The sequence below is a fragment of the Leptinotarsa decemlineata genome, unplaced genomic scaffold (genome assembly GCF_025532065.1).
Source record: "Leptinotarsa decemlineata unplaced genomic scaffold, Ldec_3_MD MMD2_tig00000133_RagTag_RagTag, whole genome shotgun sequence".
Taxonomy (NCBI): Eukaryota; Metazoa; Arthropoda; class Insecta; order Coleoptera; family Chrysomelidae; genus Leptinotarsa; species Leptinotarsa decemlineata.
The window spans coordinates 4,813,627-4,828,272 of record NW_027412542.1 but is presented as its reverse complement, the minus strand read 5'-3'; the positions used below and the strand labels follow the sequence as shown (position 1 = coordinate 4,828,272).

Sequence of the window (14,646 nt, the reverse complement as noted above, 5' to 3'; positions counted from 1 at the left end):
AATGCTGCAGATATGCTGGGCAAGATATGACATTGAAGTCTCGTATCCATCAAACTTATGAAATTTGAATCATGTTTCGTTCGATTCAATAGAGCGAAAGATTCCAAAAATTAAAAAAATTAAAAAAAGTCGAAATAACAGTAGAGTCAAATTTCGAGCAAGGGTATGAATTGGAAACTAAACAACTTTTTTCTTTGGCAATTTTTCACAATGTTGACGAGTTCCATATTTTTAATTTCTCTTTTAGGTAGGCTAAGAAAACGGTTTCGCTGAAATTTTCTTCGAAGTTTTAAAGTCTACACCAGCTAAGAAAATTAGAATACGCGGTGTTGTACTGCTGAGCCAATTTTTTTGGTAACAATTCAATGGGGAATGTTCCTCCTGACGAAAATCAAGTATTTTTCATAAAAGAGCTCTAAAACAACGCATTTTAAACTTATCATTTCAACATTTTTCTTTAAAAAATTATTTAAATATTCAAAAAAGAGGAATAAAATAATGCATTCAACATTTAAAGGGATTCGTTTCTATTTCACCATTTGGCAACATCGGTTGTAGCTAATAAAGGACAATGAATCTGTTACCTGTATGAGACAAACAAAGATGACATGCGTGCTGTTCTGTTTACTTATGTTCCGAGTTGCGAGACATTCTGTGACATATGACATTTTGTGCACCTAACCTATCTTCCTCTATATAAATAAATAACAAATCAACTGTTGTTTATGTGGCTTGTGGAGGTGATATTGAACTATAATTTATATTTTGCCTCAATTGTTGATTTATAAAGATAATTTTCCTTTTTTAAAGTAGAATATCTAGGTACGTATAAATTATTTTATTTTGTTCAAACTTGCATTTGCTGTATAATCCAAATTGAGGAACATTCCTAATTGAAGCTCTTTCTGCAGCCTCTTCAATATCGTCACTATTGTTCTTCATTATGCAAGACATTAAACACCGGCAAGAACTTTAAATGGGACTTTAAAATAAAACGCGTAAGCTGTAAACAATACTGTTTGTTGGTAACCAAGTGATTCGGCCTCACCTGACACGGCCACTTCACAACAAATGCGATAACATGAAAATAGTTTACTGACAAGAGATGTCAAAATGTGTTTTTGTAGAAATATTAAATTATATATTTTATTATGGAAACAGGACAGTTGTACGAAAAACTTTGTATGATATTTGTGTTGAAAGTAAGTTTTATTTTGTTTGTAAAATTGCTCAACTCGCTACGCTCGTATCGCAAACTTTTTTACTCACATAATAAAACCTTACTTTTAACACTCATATCATAAATACTCGTAGTTATTTTAAGACGTTTCTAAAAATTTCTACCTAAGTGATAATTTTTGTGTTGTAATTTGTTGATGAATTTGTAAAACTTTTATATCATATAGCCGTTGAATTTACTTAATGCTCTTCTTGTATCTTAACGACACAGGGGGGTTTTTGACCCGAAAGTGACTGTTATCCATTATTATTAGTGCCGATACCGAGTTGCAAAATACTATTACTTTTCCTCTATTGTATTTCATCTTCCAGCACAAGCTTGGCATTGCTTCAATTAGTTAATCTTATATTTTTATATAAAGATTGTTATCATTACAGACAATTGCCTCAGATTCCCTGCATAACAATTAGGAAACACAAAGTGCTGTATCACAGAATTTCTAATCCGGTTATATAATTTTGTCAACTAATAGGTGAATGTGATGTTCTTCCTCTTTTCTAGCAATCAAGTTGTAATAGATATCTGCATCTAGGCCAGTTTTGAAAGTGAATAAAATAATATTTCAATGATATTTTAGAGATTACTGGCCGTGTTCTTTTAATTAATTGTTGAAAAGTCACTTCAGAATATTATACTATTAATTAATGTTTTGTAAATAAAGTTCGTATTGAATATGGAAAATTTCCACAAGAATGCAAGCACTGTCAAATAAATAATTCATCTTTGCAAAACGGTAATTGATACAGTATGTTTTGTCGTTAGTCCTAAGAGTATTATCATGTTTTATGTCCAATTAAGTTTTCAGCTGAGCAACCGAGCATATCCAGTAGCACATGTCAAATTTAGTCAGTTGCTTTCGAATAAAATCATTATTTCCTTCCATGGATTGAATTTTGAAATATTTTTCACGTTGACTTCTGGACTACAAACATGAAAAATTGTAGAATTTATAAAGGCCACCTTTTAAGTTATAACAAAAAAAAATAAACAAAAAGTTTATGTTATTTTGCCTCGCGTTATTTATTATTCATGTAATTATTTTTATGAGTGCTAGTATACTTGACAGGTCAAAAAATAAGGTGAATGTTCAAATTTCGCGGGCTGCATACATTCGATTAGCGATTTTTTTATGTTGGTACATTCGTATGGAACATATGTTTACAATTTCAGCTATTTAGCATGTTTAGTTTGTTGGTGAGAGCCATGAAAGTTAGTAGTGTTTTGCATGTTCGGCGATTTTCTGCTATTGAAAAAAGTGGATCAAAGAATTTACATCAAATTTTGTATAAAAAATGGAAGAATGTTCCCAAAAAAACACTTGAAATGTTGACAGAGGCATACGGTGATTGTACTCTGAGCCAGAAAAATGTTTACAAGTGGTACACGCTTTTAAGAATTGAACCGAGGTTTGTGTTTAATAAACCCTACAAAATACAAATAAAACAGAACACTGAGTCAGATGCTACAAATGCAATACGCATATATACTGACAGCTCAAAAATCAAAGAAGGCTCAGGATGTGGAGTGTACTCCAGATCACTAAGCCTAAGGATTAAGTGAGGAATAGGAAAAAATACCAGTGTGGTCCAAACAAAACTGGCTGGTATCTCAATCGCCACAAAAGAAATAACCAGGAAATGAATTTCTGGCAAAAACATAACAATCTGCACTGATAGCAGACAAGCCCTATTAGCCTTGAACAGACAACGCGTTACCTCAGGGTTAGTACTAGAGTGCCACAAATATTTAGCCAAAGCCTCGGTAGATAATAACATTATCCTGACGACAGGAGTAAAGCTAATCGCATTGCCGACTCTTCAGCTAAGGAAGCGGCTGGACTAAGAATTTTAGGACCCAGTATCACCTACAGCCTGATGAAATCGACAATTGCGGAACTAGCCAAACGTTACACTCATGCTCAATCTCTCAAGAGATGGGATGAAATCAAAGGATGCAATCTTGCGAGGATCACCCTGGGCGACCCTGGGAAGCTGGCGCCGAAGAAATATCTGGCGACCAGTCATCGGGTCCGATAATCATGTGCCCTGAGCAAGCGCAATGAGCCAAGAATGACAGCCTTCTGCATCTGTCCGGCTAAGATTTCTGCCTTAGTGCGGCAAGCCGGTATGCTTTTAAGATTCGAGAGTAGAGTGGGCATCATTCCACCAAGGATTCCAATAATCAGAACAACCATCTTGACAGAGTGATCTGGATAGAGTTTGCAGAGTTCCAAGAGAAAATCTTGATATTTTATCCGTTTTTCCTCCTCTTTTCTGACGATATTTGTCTCGCCAGGAGCTGAAAACTCCACGACAAATATCGTTTTGAGAAGGACTACATCAGGCTAATTAGTTTGTATGAGCCTCGGGGGGGGGGGGGAGGAGAAGGAGCTATTCTATAACGAATGGATTCGATGTATCTTCGAGCAAGGAAACCGTATCGGCTTACGTAACCCGAATGACGTGCATCTATGTCCAATTTCAGTCATTCATATTATATCAGTATCCTTTTTGCAGCAATTTGAAATGACAATTATAGCAACAATGTTGATATAAATATATAATAGACTTGGTATAGACCTAAGGAAAAACTTGAAGGCTGCTATTTATTATCAAACGATCTTTCATTATCGCCTCCTTCACAAATCCTCTATTGTCTCTCGATTTTATTCAAATACATCACCTGCTTCAAGCTGTACATCACCTTTTTTTAATCTTATGAAGAACAGGATCCGAACTGATAATAATTTTATTTTCTTCAGTAATGTTCTTCAACCTCATCACCCTTGAACGCAACGATCTTCTGTTTTTCCCTATTGACCTAAGTTTCGTGAAACTGTTTATCTCTTCACCCCATATCTTTCACTTCCGCATCCAATAATTTTTGCCCAATATTAAAGAAATTCGCCAAGAAATGACAGAGTTTTCTGGCCGTTGTCTGTAGTTTTATGTCTGACGTTTCGTTTACTACTGCTGTAGGCAGAATCAAAGGCGATGTGTAACGCTGTAACTTCGAGGCTGATGGTATCTGACTTTTGTTTTATATTATTGTTAGTGGCGTTGACTGGTTTATCTTTATTGGATTACGTGACCTTGTATGTGTATCTCTAAGGAATTGTAGCCAGATCCCATTAATGTTCATTGATTTTCCTTTTTATTGAAATCATCCCTGTGTTTTTGAATTTCTATTGCCTCTCTATAGTAATTTTTAGTTTTATGGAGTATTACTGTATCTTCGAATGGGATACTGTGTCTTCTTCGTTGATATCATGTTCGGCTACTGCTGATATGTCGATTCTTCCGAGTCGACAATTTCTCTTGTGTTCAGAAATACGGGTACCTACACTTCTTTTCGTGGTTCCAATTCAGACCGACCCGCAGCTACAAGGAATCCGGTTTACCCCTGGTGTTGCTGCAGCTGGTCTGGAGTACTCAGCTGACCTTAGACTTTGCCTGATAGTTTTTGTTGGCTTCAATATTGGTTTCTTGCGTATTTTATTGAGATTCTCCCTATCCGGTCTGTAACCGGATAGCTGGGGTTACTTTGGCGTCTTGTCTTCTGGGCCCCGAGTCAAAAATGCCTTGAAAGGGAATGGGTACGGCGACGGAGAATTCGAGCAGGCCATACGACCCAGGAGAGAGAACACCAAAGTAACCCCAGATAGGCTGGTCAAGGGAAAAGCTTCCCTTTTTCGATTGGGAGAATCTTAGAAAAACACGACGTGGAACCAATATGTAGGTTAACAGAAACTAACAGACAAAGTATTAGGTCAGCTAAGGACCTCAGAGAACCTTTACCAACACCCGGGATATACCAGATTCCTTGTAGCTGCGGGTAGGTCTACATTGGAACCACGAAATGAAGAGTAGGTACCCCGCCTCTGAACACAAGAGAAATTAATATTACTGGAGTTTTCTCCCAACACCGAACCGTTATTTCAACACCAAGTGATCATCTTCAAGAAGAAGATCAAATTGAAGATGATCACTTGGTGATCAAAACACGTGTCGAGGTGTTGAAATAACGTTTTGGTGTTGGGAAGAAACTCCAGTAATATTAGTTACCACACCAAAGCTTCCAAACAGTGCATCAAAAGTACAACCCCTTCCATCATTTTGATAAAAAAATCATAATTTTTGAGAAATGTTTGCTGCTGGGAATAATTTCACATGAAACGAAGATATTCGGCGTGTTCTATACCTTTAGGGTCCTCGATTTTGTTGCGGAAAAATACACACCCTGCAACCCCTTCCATTACCACTTTTTTTATTATTTTTTTTATTCAACATGATGAAAGGGGTTGCAGGAGGTGTATTTTTCTGCGACAAAACCGAGGACTGTGAAGGTATTATTGAAAACGTTGAAAACCATCCTTTCATGGCTGGCCATGAAATTATTATTGTAAAAGACAACTTTTCATGGCCAGCTATGAATTTTAACGACCAATGGTGGCGCATTCCTTTTCGTTAATGGTAAATTCCCCCAATTCGTGGCTGAAAGCCATGGCTGCCTTCACACTGGTACGAAAATGGTATTTAGACCAGCATTAACATGGGTTGTTTAACATCCGTTGTTAGAAATTCTCCTAAAAAAACTAGTAGGAAAAGAATAACTTTTTTCCCATTAGGTGGAATTAGATTTGTAAATTAGTTTTATTGACATATTTTCTTGAATTTGTTTTTGCAGTAAACAAAGTCTGAACAAACCATACAGTGCCAGCTCAGTGGTAGATAGAGGCTCACAACCATCGAAGTCAACCATCAATGGAAATGGGCTCGCCGACTTACACAGGTAAGTCATAGTTATTATATCATTATTACGTTATTTGTAGATATCACAACCGGCCTGGAGGTCTCAGGGTCATACTGAGAGCAGATATGAATTTATTATAATTATTATACATGTAAAGTTTCAGTGTCGATGGTTTTCTGATAATGATTTGATTTTTTTATAGGGGAGAGAGGCCTTTAGAAACTAAAACACGAACCCATCACGACGGGATCTACGATGCAGTTAAGGTAAGTCTCTTGTACTCTCATCTTGTCTCATTTTTATTACCGCCATAATAATAAGTCTTCTTGAAAGTGCAAGTAGGTAGCTACAAAGAACTTAGCCAGCGAGCAAGTTATGTTTCTAGCAAAAGTGTTAGTGTAGTTTCTTAGATATTTATTGTTACCTTTTATAATTAATTTTTGAAATCTGGTTCCTACTACTAGTCGAAGAAACTTTGTTGGAGTTCGGATATAATGACAATAGGAAAAGGTAATGACATCTACCCTTAAGAACACGCCATCTATGAGAGCTACAGAAAACTTAAAGCTTTCGTATAGGCCTTTTCATCATAAGACGAGCGCAAGCGTAGCTATCATATTGAAATGGCGGTAATTCAAAACATTCGTACTGTTTTAATCAACATTGGCTGGGCAAGGAATATTATCTCTACAAACAAATAAATTATTGGAAAAAACCATTGATGGTGCTTCACTTTTTTATAATTCAGATGAGGCTCATAATTGTGAACAATTAAAAAGGTGGTTAAAACTTCATGGGCGTCCGCAAAAAGGAAAAAAGTGAGCTGATTGAGAGGTTAGGTATCAGCATTTGTTTACTATCTAAAAACATATAAAGAAAAAATAAGATTTACAGTTTTATTCTTATTAATAATGTCAATTTATTTGATGTAATTAGTAAGTAAGTAAGTAAAATATATTTCAGTTAACAAGAGTAGTACTTATGGAACTAATAAATAAATCAAGCCATTAATATTTTGAGGCTGTACATATGCCATTATTAATTAGACAAATATGTAAATACTGAATTGAATATGTTTAGTAATTTTTATTAGAGAGAAATATTTAATACAACATAATATATATGAAATTTACAGTCAAAAATGCAATAAGAAATAATGTACGTTTGTTGAAATTCCTGAGAGCTTAAAGGATCAGGGTTTTGTTCAGTTGGACCACTTTCTCCAATGAAATGTAGTGAGCAAATATAAGTATCCTTGGTAACATCATCAATAGATTTAAAGCCTCGGTCACTCCTGCCACATTTTTTCATCCATAATTCACATTTCGCACATAATTCACATTTCGCACATTTTGCACATGCTTCAATATGTAATTTGCTCGATGATTTGATTTTTTTTGCGATATTTAAGACAAGGCTTTGAAAATTTTATAAAATAGTATGTGTTGGTTTTGATTCATTTTCATCGTGTATCACTCTTACATACTCCATAACAACACCGTTTTGTTGCTCCTTTTCGTACAGATAACATAATTATAATGGAGTATAAAAATTTTTTTCTGATTATTTTGATTTACTACTTTATTTTTTTCACTTTTTTTACAAATAATAAACTTCAATTGTAATTTTTAAAACATGAATTGCGGGATCTATAACATGATTGTTTACAAAAAACATGCGCATGTGCATGCGCACAAAAAAAAATTGTGATGAAAAGGCCTATTGACCGGCAAAACAAATTGGACCTACGTCTTTCTCTGCAGCAAGGTAACTAGTTGAAATAAGAACTCGTTCGACTTTAGATGACTATGCTTGGTTTTGCAACGGCTTCCTATGGGAGCCTCGTTTATCATTGATTTTCGTGGTTTGAGCTTTCTGCCAATCCCATATATGGCGTATTCTTGTGTGAAGTCTTCCAAGTCTGCAGCGTCGAGGGCTGGTTCCGTTTTTACCCCGACTTTTTTCTTGACTGCCATTTCAACAATTTTGTTCTCTATATTAGTCTGTAGGGGTCTTGTGTTTGACGTATGTCATATTCCTCTGGACACAATTTGGGTTGTCTATAAATTGTTTTATTCCTATAGTACGTGGACATACTTGTAAACTGGGTTGAAATCAAATTATGTAAAGGAACATTCCGTTCAGGCCCGTCTTCTCTTACTCACACAGTAGGTTTATGGGCTGACACTTATCAGAAAACAATCACGAAGGGCGTTGGATTATATTCGACAGGTGTCAGTGCAGAATTCTTCACAGAAGTAATTCCTGCATATGCTGTTGGCGATACAACTGCTGGAACTTTTCAAACCACCCTCATATCCGTGTCTGCCACACTCGTCAGCTTTTTCGTTGCTCATGATACCTGAGTTTCCTGACACCCAATCATATTCCTGTTCGCCAGTTTCCTCAGTTCCTCACGGCATTACCAGACCAGTCTCGATGTCATTTTTGGGTTCATCAGTGCTCCAAGTGCAGTCTGTCTGTCTGTGAAAATATTGATACGTTATTTTGTTGAGGCCTCGAATGATTGTTCCTTGCGTATTGTGAGATTGCGTACACTTCAGCCTGGAATACTGATTTGTATTGACCGATCGGGTAACTGAAATGAAGATTTTTTCTGCACAGTATATCCCGTTCCATATTTGGTTTTTGGCCCGTCTGTACAGGAGGTGTTTCTGCCGAGCGAGATATACCAAATGTTTTTGCCGAGCGAGGTATACCAGGTGTTTCTGCCGAGCATATTCTCGGGATGACTTGTTCATTCTCCACTCTTCAGGGTCACATACGACTATTCCGAATTTTATGTTTATGTAGATCGGTGAATTTTCAGTCTGAATTGGCCCAGTTCTGCTTCCCCAATCATTACAAGATGTAAAAGAGGAATATTCAATGCAGTTAGTTAATAGTTGTACTTTGTTTCATCCCATAGATGCATATGTTATCATGGGTTTAACCTCCACGGTATGGAGCCAAGTCGGCTCCATACCGCGGTTCCAACTCGGCCTGCGATCTTGTTTTATAGAAGTGTTCTAACCAATATTCAGTAAATTGGCACCATGGAGTTTTTCCAATGACCAACCATTTCCATACAAGCCTTTAAATGTCGAAAATCGCTAACCAATAACAAGGTCTTACCTTTTAACGTGCAATTCCTAGAAGGAATTCTCAGCAAGATCAACCTAGTTATTGGATTACTTAGTAATGAGTTGACATAAATATTGCAGAAAATATTCGAAAAGGTCGAATTTCAATTCAAAATTGCCTTTAGGTCATAAAATTTTCTACTCTCGTGGCTTTCACTGGATATCTCAACATTATTGAAATTTTATGTATATATATATATATATATATATATATATATATATATATATATATATATATATATATATATATATATATATATATAGACTTACAATCCCTCAAGGTAGAAGGAATGATGGTTCGAAAATGTATCCCCAAAAGTCAATTTAAAAACTGAAATCATCTTGTCCGAGCATTTTTCCCAAATAATTTGTCAACGATTCTATAGAATTCACCCTTTATTTTCAGAAAGCACTGTGTTTCTCATGACAAAGTTGCATATTTAAATTAGTTTTAGTTCAGTTAAACACAACACGATACTATATTATTTTTTTGTAATTTCATGTTGCCCAAAATACCCTCAATGGTTGTCAAGAGTATTAAAAGATGATGTTTACAAAGTAGCGCGTTGAAAATATTTTTAACACTAGAGTTTTAAAACTTTTTTAAACACGTTTTTTTTTTCAGACCAAATAGCAATAAACAAAACATAATTTTCAAGGATGTTTTATTATGAACAATAGATATGGATACAATTAAATTATGTTACAAATGTATTATATACATTATTATTATTTTTTTTTCACCGTAGTGTGCGCTGGTCAGCCCCTATCCCCCGAAGCCCCGATACATTCGGGAGGGCACGCCAGCATTATCAACCAATGACCACTCCCCACACCGTAGGGTAAGTGGTCATTGGGTCCGAGAATCATGTGCCCTGAGCAGGCGCAGTGAGCCAAGAATGACAGCCTTCTGCATCTGTGCGGCTAAGATTTCTGCTTTAGTGCGGCAAGCCGGTATGATTTTAAGATTCGAGAGTAGAGAGGACATCATTCCACCAAGGACTCCACTAATCAGAACAACCATCTTGACAGAGTGATCTGGATAGAGTCTGCGGAGTTCGAAGAGAAAATCTCGATATTTGATCCGTTTTTCCTCCTCTTTTCTGACGATATTCGTCTCGCCAGGAGCTGAAAACTCCACGACAAATATCGTTTTGCTCTGGTGGCCGTGAAGGACCACATCAGGCTTATTAGTTTGTATGAGCCTGAGGGTGAGGAACGAATAGTTCCAATAAATTCGGCACTTCTCGTTCCTCACAACGGATTCAATATCCTCCGGAGCGTAGGGCAACACCGGTGTCTCGTCAATACCGTAAGAGTGCCGTAGATGATAATATGGCACTCTTAGGGCCGCGTTATGTCGGTGGATATAGGCCGAGACCGCATATGCTGGACATACTGATAGCAAGTGCATTAGGGTCTCGGGCGCCTCGCGGCAGGCCCTGCACCTTGTGTCAGGAACCTCTATACCCATCACGCGACTGCGGTGGACTAAGGTGTCGAAGACACCATCCTGGCAAGTCATGATGAACCCCTCAGTTTCCGACTCGGCCCACTCAACCTGAGAAAAGCGAAGGCCAGGCGCTTTGATAAGCCAAGGTCTCCAATGTTATTGAAGAAGACCCCATGCAGTGGCTTTTCCTTGTGTTTCCGCAGAAGTAAGGTGATCTCTGCGGCTTTTATCTGAGCTTTTTGCTGAACAGGTTCCAACTCGGTGACAGAGTTGTGGTCACCTCGTTCAGTGTCGAAAACTATCCCAAGTTCATCAGCTGCTCGGGCAGCTTTTAAAGAAATGTTAAATTTATCTTGTTTATTATGAGAACAGGACCGTTGTACAAAAAACTTTGTATAATAATTGTGTTGAAAGTAAGTTTTATTTTGTTCGTGAAATTGATCAACTCACTACGCTCGTTTCGCAAACTTTTTCACTCACAAAATAAAAACTTACTTTTAACACTCATATAAACTTTTACAGATTCATCACTATCTTTAATTCACTAATTTACTCTGAAATTAAATCTACATTGCAATTTAATAGTAGTAAAAGAAGAAGAAACTTCATTTGTTTCAACAGTTGGGAAAACAAATCAGTTTATTTGCAATGTAGTAACAATCAGTATATAAACCATAAATAATCTTATTTTCATAACATCTTCTGACCGACTACCTATTCCAATTATTAAATAATTATACCGTATAGCTGGATAAGTGATTACAGTTAGCAGTTGGTACATCCAAATGTTCTGTAAATGTTTGCATTCGATTAAAAACTAGATTGTAGAAACGTTGGTTGTCTATTTAGGGCGTTAGTAAATTCAGATTGGTGATTTGTGATAGTTTCTCTGACGACTTAGAATGAAAGTCGGACATTTTTAGCAACGAAAAATCATTCGGCAAGGGTGTTATACAATTTATTGGAAATTACACTGCAATATCTTTCAACAATGTCTAAAATTTGGTTAACTGATGCAGATATAAACCACTAAAACTGTTGTTAAGGTGTAATAAGCAAATGGCTACTGATAAAAGTGAAAGAATTTATTGACCTGTAGAATTGGAACCAATGGCGTAAAATGAATCTCATTTATTTCATCCAAAGACCCTGTTAGGTGTGGAACATGTCAATTACATTACAAACATAAAAGTGGTAAAAAACATAGAAACTTTCATTTCTCTTTTCATTACAAACATGTATGTGAAAAAAACATTCACAATTCGTCCGTAATAAATTACACAAATAGAAATTTTAACGGGTGATGATCAACTGTATCGTCAAATTTGCGCCAAACTAACTGACTGTTATAAGATAACAAATATAGCTGAGGCACCAGTCAATCTAATAATAACACTGATGATGATCTTCAAACATGACTCAACCTCTGACGAAAGCAGCAAACTCTTACGAAGGTTCGAAATAGGTGAACACTTCAATCTAGCAGACCACTATTATAATCTTCATGCAGTCATTGTTCATTGTGGTTCCGGCGTTGAATCTGGTCATCATTACGCACTGGTCGAAGACGAAACCGACTGGTTTAAGTTTGACGATAGTTATGTCACTAAATATTGGAGCCTCTGGAGACACCATACAGTTCATTCTATGTAAGAGAGGATATTAGCAGATCAAGATCTTCAGATGATGTGGTGCTGCAGGTTTTTCCGGGTTTTCCTGCAGCTGAAATAGCAAACGCCCCATTGGAATTAACAACGTCGCCCCGGAGCGCCAATTAATTTTTGTTGTTGTTTCATAATTTCATAATTTGTATTACTTTCAATAAAACTTTTGTGAGAAAAAAAAATATACATAGTAGTTTCATAGTTTGGTACCATTTATATTATAAAAAAACTTTATTTGCAGAATTTTTTTCAGAAAATTCGTCTTCAGAATCTGGAAACTATAACATTATTTCTAATGTTTTCTGGTGTCTCATTTTGTACCTTTTGTACCTATGGTCAGTTTGACACCAGATCAAGGTGGTCAAGTCTAGGATAGATTTATGTATATGGGTTTAGATCATGATATTTTGAAAGTCTGCTTTTTGTTTCGTAATTATGACTGTTTGAACTACTGCTTCCAGTAGTTCAAAACAAACTAATTTAAGGACGTTCAACACTGTGAATAAAGGTTGACCATTGCCATTATAGCTCTTAAAGCTCTCAACCTGCGATTCACTACCAAGTTATCATCATCAGAATATGACTTAAAATCATCTTCTGATGGTGCTAATTTGTTTAGCGAAACGTGTATTTTTGTTTCGATACTCTGAAATTATTTCATCCGAAGGGGATGAATTTCGAGGTTTTCATGTAGATTGAAAATGCATAAATCAATGTGCAAGATAGGAATATTATTTTTTGACTGCCAGTGAAAGAACAGAACTTCTTAAAGTATTTTTGACCTATTGAAGTATGTATTATACTCTTCGAACGCGTAAATGGGGTTGGGACAAGAAGTAGAAGTTTACGTTTTTCCTAATCTTGGAGGGGGTGATCGGATTTGCCATCAGAATCTTATTTGTACCGTCGTTTTCATAATGTTAACGATAGGATCTGATGAAATTTGAATATTGAATGAAAAATGTTCATTTATTAAATTTAACAAGAGTTTTCATAGCCCTAAGTTACTTGAGTTGCATATATCCCGTCCTTTCTAGTAAGTCGATTATGAAATGGTCTCTAGAGTATTATCATGTATATACTTGGACATACTATTGATTTTTTTTTCTCGATGAAGGTCTATAGCTTGGTCCTATAAGCTTTGATATATTGAGGCTTTTTCTGTCAAAAGTTGAATCAGTTTCCTCCTATGTCCGACTAATGTGCAATCCATTTTATATAGAAACGTCAAGTGTCACATATAATATTCTCATCTCAGTTTATCTCATATTAGAATTATTGTTCTGACAAATCGTGAGGTTAGATACTATAGTGAGTGGATGCCACAATATGTTGTGAGTAGAAAACATCCATCTTGTGAACATATAATACTTTTCATCTTTTTCTTTCGGAACCAACTAGTCTTTCACGTTCGGTATTACGATTAGATAGAACAAAGTCTGAAGTACAACAAATTTCGTCTGCTACGGCAGAGTGCACTATGTGAATTTTTGCAAGGCTATTGGAGCAATGGAAACAATGTAGCACCAATGAAAATTTTACACGATATTTGAAAATTATATAAATAAAAATTTTCTGTACAACACAGTTTATTTACTAACGACCTTATGGGCCTTATATGAATGATCAGGGGCTGTGATACTTGATAAAATCAGAAAATAAAATTTGCTACCAGAATCACGAAAAACGATATAAAGGGATCAGATTCTTTTCAATTCCTGCCGACTTCACTTACCAGTGCTTAGAGCGAAGCAGTCCAATTAATGTTTTACTGTCAACTGTTTTTGCTTATTATTTTTCTTATCATAAAGAATCTTGTCATGCAATTCCCTTTTTTTTTGTCTAGTGTTATATCACAAATATTTCGTTTTTGGGTGCTGGTGTAAACTAGTTCTCTTGCAGTGAAAGACAGGACAAATCTTGTTCGGCTATCGAGGTCGAAACTTGGTTTTGAAACGGACCAGGCTTGTCCTTTGAGGACACTTGAGCCTGGTTTAGTCTAGCGCCACTGATTATACTTACGGTGGGGCTGAACACTTGCTGTCTCTTGGTGTTGCATCACGAATGCTTGGTTTTTTGACTCTGGTTTCAACTAATGGCCTCATTTACCAATTTTTTTTATTTCATTATTTGAAAGTTTATGTTTCAAATAGTACATCTGCAAAAAATCTGAATTTTCACTCTTTATCTTCCCCTTTAAATTAATAGTTGAATGTGGCGTTCACCGAAACGAGGCGTGGTCAAACTTGACGTCACATCAGCCGATTCGGCGACAAGGGAGTGCTGGCGGATAAGCGAAATACATAAGTGTACTGAAGCCGTTGAGAGCAAGTTGTGTGTTGTTTACTGCAGTGTATCAACTGCATGAATATGTAACACATGGTGTTTTCAAAC

At 36.2% G+C, this 14,646-nt stretch overlaps 1 protein-coding gene across 3 annotated transcripts in view; it reads left to right on the top strand.

Annotated features, from left to right (window-relative positions):
• Positions 1 to 14,646, top strand: part of LOC111511365 (WD repeat-containing protein 47) — a 136,465-nt gene that overhangs the window by 51,694 nt on the left and 70,125 nt on the right. For all 3 annotated transcript variants that reach the window (XM_023167378.2, XM_023167412.2, XM_023167405.2), the window contains 2 exons: positions 5,927 to 6,031; positions 6,195 to 6,258. In XM_023167378.2, the coding sequence (XP_023023146.1) occupies positions 5,927 to 6,031; positions 6,195 to 6,258 (169 nt within the window). The remainder of the gene's footprint in view (positions 1 to 5,926; positions 6,032 to 6,194; positions 6,259 to 14,646) is intronic.